Source organism: Mixophyes fleayi, chromosome 2 (assembly GCF_038048845.1).
Source record: "Mixophyes fleayi isolate aMixFle1 chromosome 2, aMixFle1.hap1, whole genome shotgun sequence".
In the NCBI taxonomy this organism is placed as follows: Eukaryota; Metazoa; Chordata; class Amphibia; order Anura; family Limnodynastidae; genus Mixophyes; species Mixophyes fleayi.
The window spans coordinates 232,449,909-232,476,570 of NC_134403.1; the positions used below are offsets into that span (position 1 = coordinate 232,449,909).

The 26,662-nt window shown below is 41.8% G+C and overlaps 1 protein-coding gene across 8 annotated transcripts in view; it reads right to left on the reverse strand.

Moving 5' to 3' along the window:
* NAV1 (neuron navigator 1) overlaps nt 1-26,662 on the reverse strand; it is a 199,889-nt gene that overhangs the window by 119,729 nt on the left and 53,498 nt on the right. The window contains exon 1 of one of the 8 annotated variants that reach the window (XM_075195620.1): nt 23,642-23,746. The exons of the other annotated variants lie outside the window; for them this stretch is intronic. Within the exon in view, the coding sequence (XP_075051721.1) occupies nt 23,642-23,691 (50 nt within the window). The 5' untranslated portion in view covers nt 23,692-23,746. Of the gene's footprint in view, nt 1-23,641; nt 23,747-26,662 lie in introns of those variants that run through there. 8 annotated transcript variants of the gene reach the window in all.

Here is a 26,662-nt window from a genome sequence, read left to right on the forward strand (position 1 = left end):
GCCATTGAAGAATTCTGTACCCAGCCTATTTTGGCCTTTTCTTTTTTTAATCAGGTATTATTTTATTGAGTTTTAACAAACAAACAAAATTAAAGACAAATCATAAAATTACATAACATTCGTCAGCCGTTATTCAGAGCACTGCAGTGAGATCAATGCGGGTGTAGATATTGGTATGGATACAAAATAGTACAAAATTATATAAAGTAGAGTAGAGGGAGCAGGTCCAGATGTGACTAGGCAAGTACATATGAACATAAGTAAATAAATGAGTGCACAAATGCAATGCGAATACCAACAGCAGAGGCACCACTAAAAGATATCAAGTATATTAGAGCCAGTTTAATAGGGTTTGTTTAACTTAGTCCAAGCCACTCGGGGCTCTATCGCTATATTAGCTAGCATCCTGAACCACCCTTTTACGTCTATACTTGGATTCATACCATTAAGACCAAACCTCATGATTTTTGTGCTCAGCCCTTCGTAAAGTATATGTGTATCTCTCATGGTCCATGGTCTCATTTACCAAGGCCCTCCAATTGTGAAAATCTGGTTTTTCAATTGCAAGCCAGTTACGTGCTATAACAACCTTTGCCAAAGTAAGTGCTATAAAAACAAATTCGTACATGGGTACATTTAATTTATCCTCTAGTGGTATCCCGAATAGACATAGCTTAGGTTCCAGAGGAGGGACTCCAGGCACAACCCTAGCAATTCATTTCCATATTCTTTCCCAGAATTCATGAACCACCCGACATTCCCATAGCAAATGCCAGAAGTCGCATCCTGGCTGAGTACACTTAGGGCACTTAGTGTTCCGGGTCTTATTTATTGTTGCCAGAGAGGTTGGAGTATGATATACCCTGTGTAAAATATAAAAGTGAATTTGCTGGAAGCGAACCGAAGATGTGTCGATTTTAATGCTTTTAAGGATATCACACCACTCCTCCTCGTCAATTGTGCCAATATTAGATTCCCACTTTACTTTTAGAGGACATAAACTGTTACTAGACTGATTGTCACTCGCCGGACCGTGGGTGCCTCTTCCCGGACGTTTGGGGGCCGTGGCCGTCCGCCGTCCTGGGGGTCTGCGCGTGCGCAGCCCTTTTCTATACTTCGGTGTGTACCCCTTTGGCTTGGTTGGCAGATCGGGCGACCTCCCTGTGTTGGGCGCCTGTGGTCACTGCCGCGTTGCCTGGTCTTGGAGTCTCATTCCTCATGAGTCTCTGAAGGTGTTCCTGTATTACTTGTGTATTCAGTGCTGCTGATTCCTGTGGTTTCCAAACCACTTCTACTACTGTGGTTCCATACCACGTCTACCATCAACTTTATCATCATGACTGTTTGCTGATTCCTATCCGCTGCCTCCGTGCACTACAGTCTTCTACACCACTTCAACGTTATTTTATATCAATGTGACTGTTTGCTCATTGCTATCCGCTGCCCCCGTGCACTCCAGCTTTTACCTCACTCACCTGCTTCTCATCAAGTCTGTTTGCTGATTTCTATCCGCTGCCTCTGTGCACTACAGTCTCCTGCTTGCAACTCGCCTGTGTTCAACATCGTGACTGCCAGCTGACTACTATCCGCTGCCTCTGTGCACTACAGTCTCCTGCTTGCAATTCGCCTGTGTTCAACATCGTGACTGCCAGCTGACTGCTATCCGCTGCCTCTGTGCACTACAGTCGCCTGCTTACAACTCGCCTGTGTTCAACATCGTGACTGCCAGCTGATTACTATCCGCTGCCTCCGTGCACTACACTCTCATCTCATCTTTGCTGTGACTTCCTCGAGACTGCCGCTTTTCATTACCATCTGCTACACTTCGTGATCTACAGTTCCTGCCCTGCGCTGCACTCCTGTTTCCCATCGCTGTTGGTTCCTGTGGTTGCTACTGGTTACCTCCGTGTGCCGCTGAGTCCTGCCGCTGTGGTCAGCGCTATCGTCCATCTCCTGCTGATCCACTCTCCACGCCTTCACGTGTTCCACTGGCCTCTACCCTCCTGTCAGCATTGGATTTGTATCTCTTCTACTACCCTCTGCTGGATCATCTCCATTCTCCTGGGTTTCCTATGAGTCCAGTTCCACGTGTTGCTGACTCCTGTGGATTCGTGTCCCTGTCGGTCTACTCACCTGTGCGCTGCACCTGCTAGACCGCTGCTTCACCTATCCAGGGACTTCCTATCCAGTCGGTCTCCAGCCGCTCAGGTACCGCTGCAATCCCATCTGACTGCTACTGCTGAACCACGGTATGCATACTTCTCATTGACTGTGCTGTGTATTGCATATCTTGCTGGACTGTGTTTGGTTCTCTCTGGAGTTTGCTGTCCGCTGAGTCTATTGCCATCATTGACTGTGTTATCATTGTGCTGGACTACTTCAAGAGACTTTCTAGATTGCAGACCTGATCAGTCATTTATATATATGTATATCCATATTGTGCATATTACTGTGGATCGTGTATAAGGTGCCTGTGTATATCCTGTGTTGCAGTCTTCCCCCGTGCACCTCCTCACATATATATTCAGTGGTACAACTTGCTGATGTCAGACCACTGACTCCTGTTTACAGTTTCACCTGTTCCAGTATCCTCTCACATAGCAGTGGTACAACTTGCTAACGCAGACCACTGACTCCCCGGATACCTCCATTTGGATTCCATTCCTTCACTCAGACAGCGGTACAACTTGCTATCCGCAGACCGCTGACTCTCATCACCTCCTCGTTTCTGTTGGACATTCCTCCTCACTATAACAGTGGTACAACTTGCTACCGCAGACCACTGACTACCTTCACGTGTCCTTGGTCCATACAGTTCCTCGTGTATTACTACCTCCATATTGCCAGTGCTGCTAGTCATAGACTTTCCTGAGCATCTCATCATCTGCTATTTCCTGTTCCGTGATCACCCTGCTACCAGAGTACCATATTACCACCTATACTGCTCTGGTAAGCCTATCATCTGGTGATCCCTGGGTAAAGACTCCTAGTGCCCGTGACAGTAAGATCAGGCCATGACAGACCCAGATACGGAACCTACTGCTAAAGAGATGCTGCAGCATCTGGTCAGCCGTGTGGAGCAACAGGATGCTCGCCAACAGCTGTTACTTCAATGTTACCAATCATTAACCTCCCAAGGAACATCTGGACAGACTGTTACAGCTAATATTGAAGCTCCTGTGCTTTCCTCCGTTTCCCCATTGCCATCCCAGGTGTCTACAGCTCCTACGCTTCACCTGCCTACTCCGTCAAAATATGACGGGGACCCCAAAACTTGTAGAGGTTTCCTTAACCAATGTTCAGTCCATTTTGAACTCCAACCTCAAAATTTTTCTACCCATCGTTCCAGAGTGGCCTATCTTATCTCATTGTTTTCGGGTCAAGCCCTGGCTTGGGCCTCCCCCCTGTGGGAAAGAAACGATCCAATTCTACAAGATAGTGCCAAATTCATTTCCACATTCCGAAGTGTGTTCGATGAACCAGGTCGTGTGACCTCCGCTGCTTCCAGCATCCTCCGTCTGCGACAAGGATCTCATACTGTAGGCCAGTACGTCATTCAATTTAGGATCTTAGCCTCTGAACTTCAGTGGAACACTGAAGCCCTAGTTGCCGCCTTCTGGCAGGGGCTTTCCGATAAAATTAAAGATGCACTGACTACCCAAGAGCTTCCTTCGTCACTTGAAGATTTGATCTCTCTTTGCCATCGTGTTGATATGAGATTTCGTGAAAGAGAGGCTGAGAAAACGACTTCTGCTAAAGCACCTTTTCGCTCTAACCCTCAATTTCGTCCAGTGTCACCCGCTGTGATTCCCATGGAGATTGGACGTTCCAAGTTATCTTCTGAGGAGAGGAAACGAAGAGTCAAGAATAGACTCTGTATCTATTGTGCTGATTCCACTCATGTCCTCAGCTCCTGCCCTAAGAGATCGGGAAATGCCAGGCCCTAACTAGTTCTGGAGAGGTGAAGTTAGGGTCCCTGGAGTCCTCTCCATCGTCTATGAAATCTAAAGTCTGCGCTTTTGATGTGACTATTTCCTTTGCTACCAAGACCTTTGAGTCACAGGCATTGATTGATTCCGGAGCAGCAGGAAATTTTATTTCCAAATCGTTAGTTAATCAATGGTCTCTACCAATGATTACCTTAAAAACTCCCATTACTGTGACGGCTATCGATGGATCACGTCTCATCAACGGTCTCATCACCCAGAGTACGTCTCCAGTAACCCTTCAGATTGGTGCTCTGCATCATGAAGAGATATCGTTTTTAATTCTTCCTGTTACGACAAGTCCGATTGTCCTAGGCCTTCCATGGCTTCAGTGTCACTCTCCCCAGATTGACTGGCGCACCCCTCAAGTCACGTCTTGGGGGCCTGAATGTCACCATCATTGCCTTTCCCAAGTCATTCCTCTCAAGGTACAGCAAGCTTCCATTTCAGCTATTTCACCGGGACTCCCTCCTCAATATGCTTCATTTACCGATGTTTTTGATAAAGCTCAGTCTGAACGTCTTCCTCCTCATCGTTCTTGGGATTGTCCGATTGATCTTCTTCCTGGCAAGACTCCTCCCAGAGGCTACATCTGAATATATACGGGAGAACCTCCAGCGTGGGTTCATTCGACCTTCCACCTCGCCCGCTGGAGCTGGGTTCTTCTTTGTCAAAAAGAAGGATGGATCATTACGCCCTTGTATAGATTTTCGTGGACTCAATGCCATTACTATCAAGAACCGGTATCCCATTCCGTTGATCACTGAGCTATTTGACCGCATTAAGGGAGCCCGTATTTTTACTAAGTTGGATCTTCGTGGTGCTTACAATTTAATCAGAATCCGTTCCGGTGACGAATGGAAGACGGCGTTTAACACCAGAGACGGGCATTACGAATATCTGGTAATGCCTTTCGGGCTATGTAATGCCCCCGCTGTTTTTCAGGGCTTCATCAATGAGATTTTTCGGGACTTATTATATGTATGTGTCGTCGTCTACCTGGACGACATATTGATTTTTTCACAGGACCTGCCTTCTCACCACCAACATGTGGCAGAAGTCCTCTCCAGGCTACGGAAAAATTCATTGTTCTGTAAATTAGAAAAATGTTCATTCGAATTACCCCAGATTCCATTCTTGGGGTATATTGTTTCCGGAGTTGGTCTGAAGATGGATCCTGACAAAGTAAATGCTGTACTACATTGGCCCCAGCCAACTACTCTTCGTGCCATCCAGCGTTTTTTAGGTTTTGCCAATTACTATAGACGCTTCATTCAAGACTTTTCTTCCATTGCATCTCCTATTGTGGCCCTGACTCGTAAAGGGGCTAATCCTAAGCAATGGTCTACTGAGGCTATTCAAGCCTTTCAAACATTAAAAGAGTCCTTCTCTTCGGCTCCAATCCTTCGTCAGCCTGATGTGACACTCCCTTTTTTCCTAGAAGTAGATGCCTCTAATGTGGGCTTAGGAGCTATTCTCTCCCAACGCTCGGAACAGCAAAAATTCCACCCTTGTGCCTTCTATTCTCGGGGTCTCCTACCCGCAGAGAAGAATTATACCATCGGAGACAAGGAATTACTGGCTATCAAAGCCGCATTAGAGGAATGGAGATACTTGTTGGAGGGAGCTCGCCATCCGGTGACGATCTTCACGGATCATAAGAACTTGTCATATCTCCAGTCTGCCCAATGCTTGAACCCTCGTCAAGCAAGATGGTCTCTTTTCTTTTCCCGTTTTGAATTAATAATTACCTTCAAACCAGCTGCCAAGAACAAAAAAGCTGATGCCTTATCTAGAGCCTTTGCTACGTCCTCTGATATAGAAGAGGTTTCCAACCATACCATTCTAGACCCCAAATGTATCTCACTGGCTGCTTCATCCACCAAAACGCTACCATTTGGGAAGACCCTCGTGCCTCCTACTCTAAGGAGGAAAATCCTTTCGTGGTTCCATGCCTCTCGTTTTTCTGGACACGCCGGTGAACACAAGACTTTTGAGATCCTCTCTCGAAGTTACTGGTGGCCTTCAATGAGGAGAGACGTCAAAGAGTTCATTGCTTCCTGTGAATTATGTTCGCAATTCAAATCCTCCCGCAGAACCCCAGCAGGGTTGCTGCGACCACTACCCATTCCGTCCAAACCATGGACCCATATTAGTATGGATTTCGTTACTGACTTACCACCTAGTAAGAACCATAACACTATTTGGGTCGTAGTGGACAGATTTTCGAAGATGGCTCATTTCATCCCTCTGTCTGGTTTGCCTTCCTCGTCTATCCTGGCTGAACATTTCATTAAAGAGATCTTCCGTATCCATGGATGTCCATCTGAGATTGTGTCTGATAGAGGAGTACAATTCGTGTCCAGATTCTGGCGAGCCCTTTGTAAAACCTTGGGCATACGATTAGCACTCTCATCTTCTTACCATCCACAATCCAATGGACAAACCGAACGTGTCAATCAAGATCTTGAGACTTTTATAAGGATATTTTCATCAGCCAATCAAGACAACTGGGTAGAGTTACTCCCTTGGGCTGAGTTCGCCCATAACAACATGTACCATGAGTCATCATCCAAAACTCCATTCTTTGTGGTCTACGGTCACCATCCGTCTTTTCCGGAATTTCCTGCCCTCCCGCCCACCCAAGTTCCTGCGGTGGAGACTGTTTGTCAGACCTTTAAAAATATCTGGTCTCAGGTTAGAACCTGTTTGAAGAAGACATCTGTCAAATATAAATCTTTCGCTGATAAGAAGAGGCGGGCTATTCCACCACTAAAAATTGGAGATCGTGTCTGGTTATCCACAAAAAATATTCGTTTGAAGGTTCCATCCATGAAATTCGCCCCTCGTTTTATTGGTCCATATAGGATCATTCAAGTTATCAATCCAGTATGTGTGAAACTCCTTCTTCCTAAGAGTCTTCGGATTTCTAATGCCTTCCATGTATCTTTGCTCAAACCTCTTATTATCAACCGTTTTTCAACTCCTCCCTCAGCTCCGCAGCCAGTTCAAGTCCATCAGGAGGAGGATTTTGAGATTACCGAGGTACTAGATGCAAAAATTTCGCGAGGAGTCCTCCACTTCCTCGTTCATTGGAAGGGCTTTGGTCCTGAGGAGCGCTCTTGGATCAAAGCTGAAGATCTTAATGCTCCTGCCCTTTTGAAGAAGTTTTACTCCAAAAATCCGGACAAGCCCGGTTCCAGGCGTTCTGTGCCCACCTTTAAAAGGGGGGGTACTGTCACTCGCCGGACCGTGGGTGCCTCTTCCCGGACGTTTGGGGGCCGTGGCCGTCCGCCGTCCTGGGGGTCTGCGCGTGCGCAGCCCTTTTCTATACTTCGGTGTGTACCCCTTTGGCTTGGTTGGCAGATCGGGCGACCTCCCTGTGTTGGGCGCCTGTGGTCACTGCCGCGTTGCCTGGTCTTGGAGTCTCATTCCTCATGAGTCTCTGAAGGTGTTCCTGTATTACTTGTGTATTCAGTGCTGCTGATTCCTGTGGTTTCCAAACCACTTCTACTACTGTGGTTCCATACCACGTCTACCATCAACTTTATCATCATGACTGTTTGCTGATTCCTATCCGCTGCCTCCGTGCACTACAGTCTTCTACACCACTTCAACGTTATTTTATATCAATGTGACTGTTTGCTCATTGCTATCCGCTGCCCCCGTGCACTCCAGCTTTTACCTCACTCACCTGCTTCTCATCAAGTCTGTTTGCTGATTTCTATCCGCTGCCTCTGTGCACTACAGTCTCCTGCTTGCAACTCGCCTGTGTTCAACATCGTGACTGCCAGCTGACTACTATCCGCTGCCTCTGTGCACTACAGTCTCCTGCTTGCAATTCGCCTGTGTTCAACATCGTGACTGCCAGCTGACTGCTATCCGCTGCCTCTGTGCACTACAGTCGCCTGCTTACAACTCGCCTGTGTTCAACATCGTGACTGCCAGCTGATTACTATCCGCTGCCTCCGTGCACTACACTCTCATCTCATCTTTGCTGTGACTTCCTCGAGACTGCCGCTTTTCATTACCATCTGCTACACTTCGTGATCTACAGTTCCTGCCCTGCGCTGCACTCCTGTTTCCCATCGCTGTTGGTTCCTGTGGTTGCTACTGGTTACCTCCGTGTGCCGCTGAGTCCTGCCGCTGTGGTCAGCGCTATCGTCCATCTCCTGCTGATCCACTCTCCACGCCTTCACGTGTTCCACTGGCCTCTACCCTCCTGTCAGCATTGGATTTGTATCTCTTCTACTACCCTCTGCTGGATCATCTCCATTCTCCTGGGTTTCCTATGAGTCCAGTTCCACGTGTTGCTGACTCCTGTGGATTCGTGTCCCTGTCGGTCTACTCACCTGTGCGCTGCACCTGCTAGACCGCTGCTTCACCTATCCAGGGACTTCCTATCCAGTCGGTCTCCAGCCGCTCAGGTACCGCTGCAATCCCATCTGACTGCTACTGCTGAACCACGGTATGCATACTTCTCATTGACTGTGCTGTGTATTGCATATCTTGCTGGACTGTGTTTGGTTCTCTCTGGAGTTTGCTGTCCGCTGAGTCTATTGCCATCATTGACTGTGTTATCATTGTGCTGGACTACTTCAAGAGACTTTCTAGATTGCAGACCTGATCAGTCATTTATATATATGTATATCCATATTGTGCATATTACTGTGGATCGTGTATAAGGTGCCTGTGTATATCCTGTGTTGCAGTCTTCCCCCGTGCACCTCCTCACATATATATTCAGTGGTACAACTTGCTGATGTCAGACCACTGACTCCTGTTTACAGTTTCACCTGTTCCAGTATCCTCTCACATAGCAGTGGTACAACTTGCTAACGCAGACCACTGACTCCCCGGATACCTCCATTTGGATTCCATTCCTTCACTCAGACAGCGGTACAACTTGCTATCCGCAGACCGCTGACTCTCATCACCTCCTCGTTTCTGTTGGACATTCCTCCTCACTATAGCAGTGGTACAACTTGCTACCGCAGACCACTGACTACCTTCACGTGTCCTTGGTCCATACAGTTCCTCGTGTATTACTACCTCCATATTGCCAGTGCTGCTAGTCATAGACTTTCCTGAGCATCTCATCATCTGCTATTTCCTGTTCCGTGATCACCCTGCTACCAGAGTACCATATTACCACCTATACTGCTCTGGTAAGCCTATCATCTGGTGATCCCTGGGTAAAGACTCCTAGTGCCCGTGACACTGATGATATTTAAGCTCCGCATACACAGAGGAAATGACTCTCCGACCCTTCATACTTTCTAACAGAATTCTAATTGGGGAAATAGGCATTAAAATTGGGGAATACCCAAATTGTGACTAGGTAGCGTGTCTAATTTGCAAATAGCGAAAGAAAGCCCTCTGACGAAGTCTCTTTTAAATTGATCAAAAGATTTGAACCGATTTGTTTCATAAAGCTGACCTAATGAAGCCACCTGCAGATGCCGCCAGAAACCAAAACAGTCCCCGCTCAATTTACACAATTCAGGTAGAGTATCATTATGCCATATCGGAGTATCTGCATCCACTCCTTTCCCCCCCCAAGGATTTTATATTTTGGCCTTTTTAATTGCATCCACACATTAAGGGCCTCATTTAAGGTTAGAAGTAAAGCAAATAATTTACTTGTGGACAAACAATGTTGCAGTGCAAGCTGAGAAAATTCAAACAAAACAAGAAACAACAACCTTCTCCCCTAATCCCCCTTCCCCAAGGGGAAGAAAAATACAACAAAAACCACATTCCCAAGCTACAACAATACACTAACATACCAAATGCAGAAGATCAACTTAAGCCAGCAATGGTTTACACGGATCTGTACAGTACAATGAAACAGGTATAAGCTGGGTGCACACTGAAATAAAGTTCACACAATCGAGCCATCATATACAACATCTTAACCAAATGAGTGCATAGGCATACATGGGAGTGTGCATGTAAATAAGGTACAGAGCCAATACAACAATAAGAAAACAAAACAACAGGACCGGGTACCATGGAGGGATTACCATGGGAATCCTCAGACAGAGACAGCAAAGCATACCTTGACTTAATACATTGAGACCATATTTTATAATATTTATGCATGGAGTTCCTGGTCGTGTGGATATGACGTTCATGGCCAACTGTGTCGATCACTAGGGCAACCAAAGAACCAAAGGTGGGGTCATCAACAATCATCCATTTTATAGCTATAGTATTTTTAAACAGCAATTTAGAGTTGAACTAGGACATGTGCCCTACAAACTCTAAATTGATCTGCACATTTTAAATTTGCCACTCCCCTGCAGTGGAACATTCCAAGGTGCAAATTTTTATTTTGCTTTGCACCCCTATCTAAATAGGCCCTAAATGTCAAACTTTTACACACACTTATATGTGAATATTATTTGTTGTTCTCTTATACACTTTGCATTTTAGGATTGATAACTAGTGATCCTGAAAGATGCACCAAATCTATCTTTAAATCAGTACAATTATTTCACAAAATATGGTTCCGTTTGATCCTGGTGTCGAAGTCAGCAAATTGGATAAAGTCATTTCAATTGATATCGAGCAAACTTGATCGTCTTTGTCTGAAATTATGTGTAGAGCACGCTACGGCGTGGAAGGGCGTATTCAGCCGCAACGCGTGGCAATAACTTTAGTATACATTCGCACCAACACACACATTTGTAAATAATACGCATTAATCGTAGTTGCAACACATAGTTATTTATGTAGAAATATAGTAGTGTTTATGTGTAATATTATAAGTTATATACATATTAGTGATACATATGGTTCAGGTTAAAAGAAATGTGTCATGTCTAATATCATATTAATCCCTTTTACATCAGCAGCTGTTCGGTGCATTCGGCAAAGAGATCGCACATTGCATACTCTAGTTATTTATGTTAGGGAATAAACCTTTAATATGATATTAACTGTCAAATGTTAATGGACTGATTGTAATTGAAGTTTGGCGGGAAGAACAGAGCAGTTTGGCGGGAAGAACAGAGCTCATCCCTTGGAGAGACCCCCACCTTTGGATTCCTTAGATTGAATCAGCCTATGATGTGTAACCCCCTGGACCCTCCTGATGCATAGACCAATAGAAGCAAGCTATACCACCTGCATTGTTTCACTGTATCTCTGTTTGCATATAAGCAGTAGCTCTCATGCAGTGTTCAGTCACCTAGACCACAGATTTCAGGACTGAATAACTGTACACTGGATCCAGAACGCCTGCGATAAGTAACGGCTGTACTTACTATTATTTCACTTGAATTATTCTGCTACCTTTTGAGAATAAATATTTGTGCGTTGGAAACACAAATTGAGATTCGACAATCGTTATTGGATAGCGACAAAACGCTCATAACACTGGCCAGGTTTGAGGTCCCAGACATTGGTGTATGCTGGCCAGAATTTTGATCCGGGGAGCCTGCCTGGGCCTTTCACTGGATGGATCTGGATAACATTTAATATAAAAACAAAAACGACACTGGGAAGCATGGGTGTGTTGGAAGAGCTGCTAAGCTGCAAATTATTTTTAAAATGTTGACAGTTACATCCAACTCATTGATAACTTAATAACTTGAAAATTTAAACGCAGGCAACACTGGGTACTTCAGCTAGTATTCATATAAAAATTAAGTAGGGGAAGCCTGTATTTTTTGCATATTAGGCAGGAAATCAGGAGTCATTCAAACTCGTTCAAAAGACTACAGACATCGCCAAATTTGGGATTTGGAGCATCCCTATAAGGCACACATGAATTTTTATAAAAAAAATAAACAAACACTACAAAGCACTATAAACCTATGAAGCAATTCTGTACTGAAAATGAGTTTGGTTGGCAATCTGGATATAACAGGCTACATACATATTAGCGCTTATTTACATTTTAAATGCAAGTTAAAACACATATAAACCACACTGCCTTTATGTATATGTTAAATTATCATTTATAATTTTTTATTATAAATTAACCTTTATTTCTGCAGAGCAATTCAAGTTAAAAGCACCTAAAATGCAAATATGTAGGGTCTCATTTGGTACAATAATTTTACAATAGTATAACATCTTAAATGCAGAATGTTAATGCCAATGTTTATGTAGCCTAAGGAGGTTAAATGGATTCCAACCCCTTCTCCCTCTTTGCTTTGTAAAGTGTAAATATTTAAGACTAAATGTATAGAAATATTGTTATGAGATTCAAGTTTAGCCTTTCATCCTCAAAAAACTCACATGATACAAAAACACTTTCGGGCACTTACAGTAAAATCCACGGCACTCGTAGTGTGCCGCATGTTTAAGAACGGTGCATCGCAGCAGATATCGTGGATATCTGCTGATTTGCATTCTGCTTCGTTTTTGGGAGCAGTCACCATTCAATAGTATGGTGACTGCTCCCAATCGCAATCTAACAAGTTCAGAAAACTAGTTTTTTCGGAAACTGGCGTCCATTAACATAATTAAAACATTTCAGTGCTGTCAGCTCTGCTCCGAAGAGCAGAGATGGACAGCGCATGTGTGGAGGGATCACATGATCCCTCCCTGTCACTCACCGCTCTCTCTCTGCAAGCTCTCTCAGAGTGGAGATGTTTGTTCGTATGTCCAGTTCTTCGAACTGCACATGCGCAATTGCAGTATGAAGGAAATCGAATAGAGGACAAGGAGGAGATCCAGGGACAGCGCATTCCGAAGAGGCGGGGTATGTTTTTTTTTATCACAGAAACAGCAGTTTATCAGAACTGCTGTTTCTGTGTTGGGTTCTTCATAAATTTGAGAAATAGCTCAATCCTTATCAATGCGATAAGGAGTGAAAACTTTTTTTTCACTTTATGCGAACATTGATAAATGTGCCCCAAAGAAAGCCAAAAAACCTACAAAGCATAGTCCAATTTCCTTAAAAGGGGAAAAAATTCTTCATGACCCCATAAAGGCAATCTGACAATTCCCTTAACATACTATATCTTCTATTAGTGGTAGTAGCCTTGTATACTGTTTGTCCAATCCCGTTTTAATTTTATTTAGTGTCCACCAATACTAGATGTTGTAGAGTGCATTCTACAGTTTCATGCCTCTTACAGAACATTTTTAATAATGAAAATAAAATATGTCAGCAGCAAGGAGTGATCTTTTGGCTTTACGTAGGGACCTTAAAGCTGTACTCCAGCTTAGTCATGGGAGTGCAGCCAGTTTGCCATTCTAAAAAGGCAATTAAGAGTGTGTGGCCATATGGACAAATAGGAAGCTGTAAACTCTGTGCTTTTGATTTTGTATTGGTCATTCACCATCCTTCGCAGCATCACATAGCACTGGCTTTCGGTTGGGACTATAAGACAAATGAAGTCTCAGGAGAAATGGCTGCATGGAGTAGCTTACCTACACCAGGAAACAATACTGGGTTAAGCAGACCCAGGGCTAGAAAGCAGGGGAAGGATATAATTCGCATCAGATGGTAATGCAGTTTTAAGCATTTGTTAGGCTGGGTACACAGTACAGTGTTTTCAGCCGATTATCGGGTCAATCAAACGTTAAACGACAATTCGGCCTGATTTCTCATTAGTGTGTATGCTGCAGCGATGATCGATTATCGTTCCAAAGCACATCGTATTGTTTCATTTGATTTTGAAACGGGACTAAAAATGTAGTTTATAGATGGAACAATATTATTTAAATTCTGCAGTGTGTATGCACTCATGGCTGACAATGTTCACAGATCTCTATAGAGTGTGCAGAGTCACAATCTTTTCAGCTGATGGTTATAACAGATGAAGAGCACAGATCTGAAGGTAAATCATGTAAAATGTGTTTAGTGTATACACATGAAACGGCTTGGTAATCGGTACTTTTATTTATTTTATTTTTTAATGGGTATAATCGTTTTAAGGATATCGCATAGTGTACCCAGCTTCATGCTCAGTGTCTAATGCTTTTGAAAAATCTAAATATTCTACTTATACTGCCAACTCTTTAGCAAATTTTCTACCCGTACAATGCAAGTTAATTAATTTGACAAGTTAACTCTTTAATTATTTCTATCCTCTTCCCCAGAATCCCTTTATCTTCTTATTAGGCTCTCTGTGATACAATACATAAACTTGAGAGCAAGCTCTAGTTACAAGGGATATATAACATTCCTGTGGTGGAGTAAACATCACTGGATATCAAGCTCCAAAATAATGAATGAGTAGGCAATCAGGTGGCAGATGGAACTCCCCAACTTTGTTCACAACCTGCATATTGGGATTATATAAAACCAGGGCAGAACTGGCCATCTGGCTCCTCTGGCAAATGCCAGAAGGGCCGATGGTCAGATGGGCCGGTCCGCATGCCCGCTGAGCAGCATCACTCTGCGCGCTGCTCGGCGGACAGAGAGTCAGTGACTGCCGCCTATGCAAGTAATCATCTGGGACGGCACCACGTGACAGGTACCTTCCCATGTGATTACTTGCATAGGCGGCAGTCACTGACCAGCATGCAGGAAGGATGTAACAAGGTAAGTGTTATAGTGTATGTGTGTGTGTCTGTCTGTATGTGTGGCTACAGTGTGTTTCTGTGTGTGGCTATAGTGTGCGTGTGTGGCTATAGTGTGCGTGTGTGGCCCCATGTAGCTATATTGTGCGTGTGTGGCCCCATGCTCATATAGTGTGCGTGTGTGGCCCCATGCTCATATAGTGTGCGTGTGTGGCCCCATGTTCATATAGTGTGCGTGTGTGGCACCATGTTCATATAGTGTGCGTGTGTGGCCCCATGTTCATATAGTGTGCGTGTGTGGCCCCATGTTCATATAATGTGCGTGTGTGGCCCCATGTTCATATAGTGTGCGTGTGTGGCCCCATGTTCATATAGTGTGCGTGTGTGACCCCATGTACATATAGTGTGCGTGTGTGGCCCCATGTTCATATAGTGTGCATGTGTGAGCGCGCACAGTATTTTAATATAATATGTGAGGGAAGGGAGGATCTCAATATAGTGTGGGAGGTAGGTTATTTAATGGTGGAGTGTAGGTGGGGGCTATTTATTAAATGTGAACATGAATTATTGCCGGGGGTGGTTGTGGAAAATGGCTGTATTTATTAAACTTTAATGCTATTTAATTTATTGCTGGGACTGTTTGGAGGGAGGGAAATATGTTTTGAGTAAATGGGTATACTGTTAATTTAATGTTGGGGCTGGTTGAAGGGAAATAGGTCTACTTATTAAATGTGAATATTATTATTGTGGGGACTGGAGGGAGGCCTAATTATAAAACATGAGTGCTATTGTTTTAACACCGGGGCTGGTTGGAGTTTTCTATTTCTCATGTACCCATTTTTTTTTCAAAAAAGAGGACATACAATATTCCAGGATCAAGACAAGAAGGAACTGAGCTAAAGAAACCAGCTGCTACAAGTGGTGAAAGTGACCAAGACAGGTAGGAGAGAGAGCAGGACAGCCTGCCAACTGTCCTGAATCTGGTGGGGCAGTACTGAATTTGGGCGACTGTCTCACTTAGGATTTGGTCCAACTGCAAGGACACAGGTGGTAGGGGCTCTTTTTGGTGAGCTTACCTTGGACGTCTGCGCTTGACAGGAGTTTCTTAGGGATTGGTGCTGCCGTTACGGATTCTTCGGGTGTTCCGTTTTCCGATCTTGTTGTTTGTCTTTTTGTTTTTGCCGTGGCGCAACCTGGGGAGAGAGAAGAGAGAAAGAAAGAGGGGGGGGGGGGAAGAGAGAGGGGGGGCAGGGATGGTGTGTGGAGAACACAGTACAGGTCGGTACCAGCAATATACTCCTGGGGCTTAATGTAGGTTATAGCTCTTTTGCTGGTGTGTTTCGTCCTTAGACTTCGTCAGGGATGATCCCTGACGAAGTCTAAGGACGAAACGCGTTGGACCCCTACACACCCCGCAAAGCGACTCCCTGAACACTCACCTCTACCCCAGGAAAACACAACTCTCACAACTCTCCAGGATCGAAGGGTAAAGCAGAGAACCGAAGAAAAAACTGAGCCCACAGTGGAACGCAGAGTGCGCTCCACCAAAACCGGAAGTCCAGCGCAAGCGCTTTCAGGCTAAACAGCAAACCCATTTGACTACAGTAACGATCCCGCTCGGGATACGCTACAAAACCCTCTGACTGCAGCGCCCGTACTACAGGACAGAGAGACCGCCTGACGACTACCAAACTGCTCTTGTAAGAGCTTCCTGAGCAAAAGTAATCACACCCGCACCTCACGTAAACCCCCCCCCTTTTTGCAAAAACACATAGTCAATTTTAGTGCCACTTTCAAACACTAGCAGAACGCATCACAGCACATAATCAAGAGGCTATCACAAAACATACTGCCTCTATAATTAGCTCTAGCCAACCAAGAGCTCCTTAACCCCCCTCCCCCCACACTTACCACTAGCCACATCCCTCACAGGAGGTACCTAACCACCACAATATACAGTGCAAATAGGTCTGTAAACAGGGCAAAGAGCTATAGACCCACACCAGCAAAAGAGCTATAACCTACATTAAGCCCCAGGAGTATATTGCTGGTACCGACCTGTACTGTGTTCTCCACACACCATCCCTGCCCCCCCAACCCCCCCTCTCTTACTCCCCCCCCCTCTTTCTTTCTCTCGTTTTCTCTCTTCTCTCTCCCCAGGTTGCGCCACGGCAAAAACAAAAAGACAAACAACTGCAAGAACAGTTGGGAGGTATGTCCCGTTTCCCATCGTACTGCTTGTGAAGGCAGAGCTGGGTGCTTCTAACAGTAGTGCCTGTGTATTTGGCTAAAATGATAACCATGTTACATAATAGGGGCCCTGCTGTCTTAAATACCCTGGGTCTCTGAGCCTTAATCCACCTCTGGTTAGGGGAAGGGAACTGATAGCTGCTCCCATTTCCCGGACAGGACACAGCCTGTAGAATAAGCCGAGGAGCTCTAAGTATAACAAGATTTGGTAATCTAGTGAGACAAAAAGCTTCCCTGCTCGCTCTACAGGAAGTTCCCACCCTTATGAATGTCAGCAGCACCAGAAGCATAGATAAGCTTACAAGAGCTGTCACCACTGGACTCCTATACCGGCATCCAGAACCGGGTTTCTTCTGCGTAATCAACGCTGCTATCGTGTCTTGTTGCTGGTGTACGTGGGCTGGTAACTCCGGACCTCTTACTATGGATCCGGGTTGCTGTGAATGGATCCCCCCCTGGCCTATCACATTGACCAGGGCTGCTGGGTAGCAGGCAGAGCGGTGGTACTGGAAACGCTTGGGTCCAACCTCAGAGACAGCCGGAGAACGGATTGATTTAGGGTCTAATCTGTAGATCACAGGAATACAGCAATATTGAAGATGTTTTCAAGCAGGTCTTTGAAGCAAGATGTTTATTTGCCCACACTGGTTAGTGGTACCAGTAATCAGGTCAATTGTTGAAATCAGAAGAACACTTTTCACATACAAGCTAGTGCCTTTTATACATTTCAGACTGTTTCGGCTGTTTTTAGCATCAGGATATACTCTATTTACACAAACATGGATTTACATGCATTTCAAGGCTACCAAAATTGACACTTATCCATGAAATTCACTGTGGGCAAAAGGCCACACAGTAACGACCCCCTGCTGGGCCTTTGGCCAGAGCAGGCATGATACTTTCATCACAAAACTTTGTTAGCACTTCCTGCTATCAGACTCCCATGCACATATGCCTAATTGGAGGTTTCCACTAGCAACCTTACAAATCCTAAACAATGACACTTCCATACTAAATACATCCCAATACACACAAGACCTCCACCCACAAAGGCCTATTGTATCAGATATATGCATCAGAAATAAGGCATATCCTTTAGTAAGGTGAAAACAGGAAAAAACTGTTTCTAGCCTGGTCTCAGAAATAACGATTTCCTATCTCAGAATATATACAATATTAAAAATAAGTGCATTGGCAATTTATATAAATCAGCGCCCTGCGCTATTTCCCTTCAATAAATTGATACCATAAGTTATTTATGAGTGATCAAGTCACAGTGTCCCTGTAAAAGTTTTTGTAGCAAAACAGCTCTCAGTTGTTAAGACACTTATTCTAGTTATAGGAACGTTTCTGGCAATGGAGTGGTGTCCCGAAAATTAATAATGTCTCTCTGGCAGTGTTCAGATTTATATGTTGGTTTTTGTTGTTTCTTGCCCATGACAGAATTGTCTGCTGTAGTTTCATGTTCATATAAAACCGAGGTGCAGATTAGTTTAACTGTTTACCAATTTAATTAGAGTGTAACAAAACGATGACATAAAAACATTAATAATTCAAATTTTAACTGATATAGCACACACACTAATTGCAACTATTGAGAAAGTTACTATTTGTGCTGGAAAAAGATTCACAATACGTATGTGCTCCAAGTCCCACATTCACACAAAAAATATCCAGAGGTTTCATAAATCCCACAGACCCTGTTCCGATTAACCTGGATGAGTATACAATACGTGATACTGATGGTAGAATTCATGGACGGTGGGCTGAAGCAGTGGAATGACACTGTGGAGGGGTTCAATATAAGGCAGCAGAACCTTAGACTGGCCAGATTTCATTATGAGTTCCAGCACACCAGAACAAGGAACAACCAAATAGAGTTTATTAGAAATGGAATTATCATTTAAGTTTAACTAAAAGTAACAGTTTACTGAGTCAGTAAAAAATAATAAAATACATTTTTTAAAAAAACAAACAAAAAACCATTAACAGCATGCAGGGAGGAGAATAGAAATGCACAAATATAAATAAGGGAGTTCTTGGTACATACATGAACATAAACCTTGTCCTACAGCAGACATTTCCAATTGGCTGACTCTCCAAGGCTTTATGTGACCTACATAGGTTCTACTGCATGACTTTTATTTAAAGTTTTTGACCCATGTACACATAGTTGCAACATATATATGGCCCTCTTCATTTAAAAACTCGGTCAGCATTGATCTAAATGATTGCTGTTGAAATTAAGTCTTTCTTTATTTCTTTTAAATCCATGTCCATCTTCTGAGGGCCAGTGTTGCCCGGGGCAAAATAGGTCAGATTTAAACTATATGTGCTAAACTCCTTCAAATTGTAAAGATAAGAAATTCGCTGTTTGTGTAACTATGTCTGTATTAGGACTACTTTTATGCAGAAAATATTTTTGTGCTAATGTTGTAGCTCATGTTTTAACAAGAACTGTTCTGGAGCAATGCTTTCCTTGGAGTTATGACACAGCGTGTTTGTCTTTGTTAATGGTCCTGGGCCTGAAACCAATTATACATTTTATGATCTCATAGTGGACAAAACATACTAACGCCAGGAAGGGAGAAGCTGAGGGGTGGAGAAAAAAATAATGCGAGAGGGGAAAAAAAAAAGTGGTGTCGAGAAGACAGAATAAGGATTGTAAAATAGATATATACAACAGACAAAATCTAAAAAAAAATGATAACTAGCAGAAAATTTGCAAAACATCAATACAGAAGACATAGGATGGAATGATCGTGAGGGAAGTTGTCCATCTCCTGCAGAAAACTTCTGAGGGGGCAAGCTTAACCTCACTACCCCATAAATTCCAATGCTTAAATACAAATTGCAAGAACATTGGGAAGATGTAGGATTAGAAATGCACCAACATGGTATGTCGATTGGAAATAGTAATATTGCTTTTGAGGTAGAGATATAGGGCCTGAGTCATTAAGGAGAGCAAAGCATAAAAAAGGAGTAACATTTGCACCTGGGCAAAACCATGTTGCATTGGAGGGGGAGGTAAATTTAAAATGTGGGGACAGATTTATAGTTGGGGTAGGGCATGTCCTAGATCAACTTTAAATTTCAGTGTAGTAATAAAGCTATTAAGTATTTGTGTGCTAGATGAAAAAACAGCCAGTATTTAACTTATGCGCAAAATAATAAACTACTTTGCACCCCTTGTATTGTAACATGGTTTGTCTCAGAGAACATTTACCCATTTTTTGCCTTAATGACTCGGGCCCATAGAGTAAAGTGCCGTGCATAAAATTAGAACCTAGAAATGTTGCAAAATTTGTATAAACTGCTAGCGTAAAACAACGCTGTATTCTTTTTCATAACATTAAATATGATAAACTTTATATCAAAATACGTTTATCTATATTTCATTATCAATCCCCATTGACATTTTTATAGTATATAAAAAAAAAATACGTTTTTCTGCAGTAAACCACTGAAAGGAAAACTATTTTTATTCAACCTACAATAAGAGAGTGTACAATAGTATAGAGTATTTAACAACAGTAATAAGTCACAAGCAAAAAACATATCACTAAGGTGAAACCGTCGTTTTAACATGCATTTTAGCATTTGGAAAGGCATGCTAATGCATACAACACTGAAAAAAAAAATGATGTTATCATTGCCAGAATTTTTTCATTTGCCTTGCGTTCATTTTGCTGTAGCTTTTTTTAGATTCTTACTTGTTCTATTTCTGCATTTCAATGCTTGGAAACCCTATAAACCTTAGTGAAAACTCAGGTGAAACATATATTAAACATTACTTTGATATGCATTTTTACTAGTGTTACTTTTTTTTTTCTTACAGTATAGAGGGGGATAATGTATCTTGGGACAGGACCCGGAAAGATCACAACAACAACAAAAAAACTAAAATAGAGATCAAACATTAAGGGGGGTATTCAATTGTTAGCGTTAACGAAAAAAAACGAGCGCTCAAAAAATCTTAGCACCGTATTAACGCTTTTCGCGCGCAATATTACCGTATAAACGGTATTTTTTGAGCGCTCGTTTTTTTTCATTAACGCTAACAATTGAATACCCCCCTAAGGGCTAGATTTACTAAGCTACAGGTTTGAAAAAGTGGGGATGTTGCCCATAGCAACCAATCAAATTCTAGCTGTCATTTTGTAGAAGGTACTAAATAAATGAAAGCTAGAATCTGATTGGTTGCTATAGGCAACATCTCCACTTTTTCAAACCCGCAGCTTAGTAAATCTAGCCCTAAGAGTAGGTCATGTTTTCACTTAAACTAACAGAAGCATAGCAAATTACAGTTTAAACCTGGACTGAGGACCTGAACTGAATGTTGAGGTTTTTGGCTCAGAAAACTTGTTTTGTTCCATTGCATTTTAAGGTGAAAATGAAAATGAATAAAAATCATAAAACTCTCAAAGTATTTTTAGATTATGCTTAATAATAATAAGGCAGAAAAGTAATATGATTTGCATAAAAAGCAAAAATTACTTTTTTGTTATTAAATACACCCTTTTGTCTACTGAACTAAGTAAGTTATTATAGAGAAGCAAATATAGCGACATCTTTGAAACCTGGGACTGTCAATGGAACAGTTGGACAGCTGTTGAGTATGCAGTTCTACACAACAAACACTGACCATCCATCTGCAGATAACATCTGAAAGTGGAAGTCACACATACATAAAAGTAATAGGAAAAACTCTATTCCACCTGCAAAAACAATATAATTACATGTGCAAAAAGTCTGATAAATGTATTAAAAAAAATCAGATCCTCCTCATTCATTGACAGATGGAACAGCGAATAGCATACATAGCAGTTTGATCTCTAGCTTTAACAAGTTTTAGTTCCAGCCTGCAGGACAGGAAGTTAAAATAATTAAACAATTAACAGATCCTCATAAAAATGTTGTTGTTTACGTGTAAATTGAAGAGAACTTCCCATCACCTCCCACTGCCAACAGTAAGCCTTACTCTCATTATCACCATGGGAGAAAACCCACTCACTAGTCAAGAATCTTTAATGCATACAATGCAGAAATGCAGAAATGTATTTACACAATGTTTTCTGCAAAACAAGGAAAAAAGAAAGCTACCTCTAAAGTATAAAACAACTGTAAACTCAATAAGGAAGCTGCAAAGCTGCAGACACTGACATTTTTTTTGGTTGACCTATATCAGCAAAACATTGATGCAGTCTAAACTATGTATGGTGGTTTTGAAATTTGGGCTAAACAATTGCTAACTACAGTGTGCTGCCCAGCACCTATTTCCCGGGTGCTCCACCCGGCCCTTTTTACTTGCCATCCGGCTCTTGGAGCCCAACAGAGTCCTATTTTAATAGAATAAACCATTATTTCTCCAATTAGAGCAGGAACTACGTGAGCACGACTGACCACCAGTCTGTCTAGTCCTGGTAGGTGTGGGCAATAACCTCCAAAATTTTTAATATTATTACAAAGTAGTTCAATTGCCCCACCCAGCTACTTCTTAAAGCCATTCGGCTGACAAAAATTTCTGGGGAGAACACTGAACTTACAAGTGTTAGTAGAAATGTAGAACAGTTGAGGAGTCTGAATAATTCCGGAAGAACTATCTGTGATTGCAGTGCTGCCATGTAACGAGCATTGAAAATTTGTGCTACTAGATGGGTCTCAGCAATTCTATACTGCAAGCCAACAGACCCCCCACCTTCCCCTATTGTAAGTGCGCAGACATGCTTGGATGTTTATATTGGTCACCAGAAGAATGATGTGACCAGTTCTGTTTCGGTTGGGGTCTGCAATTTGCATAATTGCTAACACAAATGTATACACAGAAAAGTCTAGCACTCAACATTAATAAAATGTTTATAAAATCCACCATAAACTGCAAAGTTAATCCATTCAAAATGCCATTTTAAAATTAGATGGATTTGACAGAGACATTTCTATATATTCCAATTAAAAGGACCATCTTGTACATTTTCTGTATCACTTATTCAAAACAACTACAATACAGAATGATGACACACATATAAATAATTTCCTTTTATAATCACGTTTGGGATATATGTATTTTATTCTATGTACTCCCTGCATGCACACTGGGACTCAAGAGGGATGTGCCCATGATGTACAAAAAAAAAACAAAAAAAACATTGATGCTCTACACTCACCAAAAACACAAATTAATGCTGCTCTTAATACGTCTTTTGCACTAAAAGCAGGGAATGTTATTTCCATATATTGCAATATATGTTAAGCTGACCAACTCACGCCAAAGTCACCATCTTCTGTCCAATCCTACAGTAAATAGAACCATGAATTCAATATGAACTTTATACACAACCAACTATCCATTGTCATGCCTGCTTTGTCCAGTCATTTGTAATATACAATATATGTAGTAATAACATGTTTGCACAACAATATCCATTTAATTCATCATACTGTTTACAATGTGTACACTAATATATTCTGCACTTTTTAGTGCTGATGAAAACCTATAGAATGACAATGTGTCATTTTGTCTCACTGTCGTGTGTCATGCATTTCTTAGATATACATTTCTTGTAACTGAGGTTTCCTGTACTTCAATGTGATTATCATCTCTAAATATTTGAGGTTATTGTTCACGTCTGGGTAGTCTAACAGACACAAAAAAGCGTGTTTCACAATATCAACGTCTTCCTACATGAGGCTAAAGAAGTAGAAAATCCAGAGTCATGTTATAGTGTGCCATAAAAGGCACACACATTTAGAACTACACATTACTCACAACGCATGTTATCAAATTGCCTCTCCGATAAATAAATGTGTTGTGTTATATGTAAGATCGAGGAAGGGCTAAAATAATACCGCTGGGGGTTTCCAGGGATAACGGACGGAAGTATACAGTGAGGGGGGTGGTGAAAGAGGGGCTAGTTGCTTACCTGGAAGTAAGGAGTGCGGATGTGTAAGCGCTGTGCATTAGGCAACTCATCTATTCAGTGACAGGGACACTACACTGCTCTTCCCACCGTACACGAGGGCCTTCCAGCCACCTCTAACACGCCCTCTGCTCTCTTAAAGAGACACCAGATATTTTCACATAATAACATCTACACACAAACAACTGTCCTGCAGATTCAAATCCCACATCCAAAACGGCAGAGGAACTGTTCTTAGAAAATGCATGTACAGATCAGAGGTTTGTAAACGTTTATGCTTGGTAACAATAGTAAATCAGCTGTTTCTTAAACAAATTTTCTATTTTTATTGAGGTTACATTTTTGCTACAAATATGATACAAGGAATACAAAATTCCACCACTAATAAAAAATGATATTAAAACAAATGACAATATTATGTGGCAGCACACAATGGGTTTGAAGAGAAAGGATCATTGGAACTCATAAATGGCTTAGTGCCTCATATGTTGGAGTTTGATTTATAGGTTAAATCCCTCAGTTTCAAAGAGCTAAAATACATAAATAGCTATTAAGTGAATATGTGTTTAAATAATCTGTCTTGATCCCCTGTAAAGGCTTGGTTAGCAATATCTCGCAGATCAAGCCAACATTGTGGGTAATTTACGAACAGTCAGACATTTGCTTGCATTGTTTAGATCAGTGATGGGCAACCTAAAACACTTTGGGGACCACATGGTGCAGCTGTCTAACCTTCAAAAGGGCCACACATTCACCTTAATCTCAGTAGTAAATTAAAATACAATTCATTTAATTAAAGAAAATGACACCTGTCTGTAATAACTTATCATCAGGCATTGTAAACTAGTGTTACATGCTATAACAAACAAATCTGACAATAAAGTAAAGGAAGGAGTAGAGGGCCACAGGTGAAGACTCGGAGGGCCGCATTGCTTGCTATGGTTTTAGTGTACATTTATGCTTTTAAGCAATATTAGTAAGTCCCCCCACTACGATATTAACATTCACCAAAAACTATACTTGCAACAATACTTGCATAGGAGATGAACCGGGGAAGTAGGAAAAAAAGAGGTAAGCATGACTTACTATTTGCATAATCAAATTGGGGGAGCAAGATGCATGATGAGGCAAATTGCATCATTACACTACCGCCCACTCAGTATTCACATATCCCCTCAACTTGCAGAATAGTTGCTTGTTCTCTAGGCAGTACCGAATGTTTCCCCCTAATCTAGTATTACCTGGACATTCCAGGAGAGGAGGCATATGCCAAAAACTCCAGTCAAAAAGAGTTCTAACTTCATACATTTGTAATTTCCTATAACTTGTAGTGAACCATATTTGTGCACATCGGAATATTTGAATGCGTACTACATATGCATGACCTTTTCTGCTAAGTGATGGCACAAGATCTCACAATGCAACAGGAAATCAGTGATGCCAATAATTCAGTGCTTCAGAGAGAGCCCTAGTAGATTAATTTACAGTAGTTACGTGAAATATGGCTGATTTTAATAGAGGGTGGTAAAAATCATCTCAAAGTTTAAAAAATAGATGTCATAAAGAAAAAATATTAACCTTGTGGTCAATATATGTCACAAATTATTATTATTAATTATAGGGTGCCACAGATTTCATAGCACTGGACAATCATACAAATACAGAGGTAAGACTGAACTAATACAATGAGCAAGATCACAAATACACAAAAACAGTAACACCAAACTAGCATAAATGAGTGTGAGTAAAAAAAACTAGGGACCCACAGTGAATGTAGCAAAAGACAGGACAAGGACAAACATGATACAATAGGTAGAGAGCACCCTGGCCATGAGAGCTTACATTTTGGATATGATACTAGTTAAAATCATTACTTTTAAAGACTGTGAACATCCAAATATATATGCATATCACAGATGAGCATATCCCCACAACAAGTATGGTCAGAACACCTACCAAATAAATAGTGCTTTAGTGCAAAGTGTTCATAAGAGTCGATCTGATACTTATTTGTGATTTTATATAAACTACATTGCTAAAGTCAAAAACTGTGCAAATATTGTTTGCGATTTATTATCTCATAGTAAGCATAAGCACCAGAAAACCCACACTAAAACACTGATTTTATATATATATATATATATATATATATATATACATATAAACATGCCCAGTGTAATAACCTAAATGGATATGGCCTAAAAAGGTGCATATGAAATGGTATTAATACCTCGGAGAGGACAAAGAGGTGTTATCATTTGCTTAGTGTGTTTGTTGTTGAACTCTGACAACCAGAGTTCACTGCAGTAAAGGAGTCTGAGCACTATCAGCTAATAAGAAAAGCTTAGCGCAGCCATAACAACTTGTGGAAGTAAGTTTTCAATAACAAGAAAGTGTTCAATAATATATACACTTACTATACTAGTCACCAGATTGGAATTATATTAGTTATTAGTATAAATACATAAAAATGTATTAAATTTAATATACAACTTGTTATTTGAGCAGTATGATAATTATGTAATTTTTCTGTTTGAAGTAACACATGTTTTAGATAACCACACCCATAATTAGTATAAGCCATTTATTTGTTTTTCATCACTGTTTGTATGCGCAATTATGGATTAACACTTTCTGAGATATATATGTGAAGGCAACCCCTTCTGCTTCCTCATACTTCAAGACAAGTCTTTTCTCTATTAAATATGGTTATGTGCTGCTGCCTTCGCTAACCACAGAAATTCCTGAGCTTGGGGGGTATATGACAGAGGAATAGGATGGGAGTAGTGTGTGTAGTGAAGAGGTGAATTAATATTAGTGACCCACCCTGGTTTTTAAAAGGTCAAGCGGAGTGTTGGTGACTCACTGGGGACTTGTCAATTTGATAACAAACAGTTGGACAGCAAGAAAGCAGTTGTACTGCTGCATTCGCCCTGTGTGATCATCTACAGAGCCATCTGACATCATTGTTACTTCAGCTGGCAGTCTAGTTAATTAAATTTATATGTGTATATATTATATATA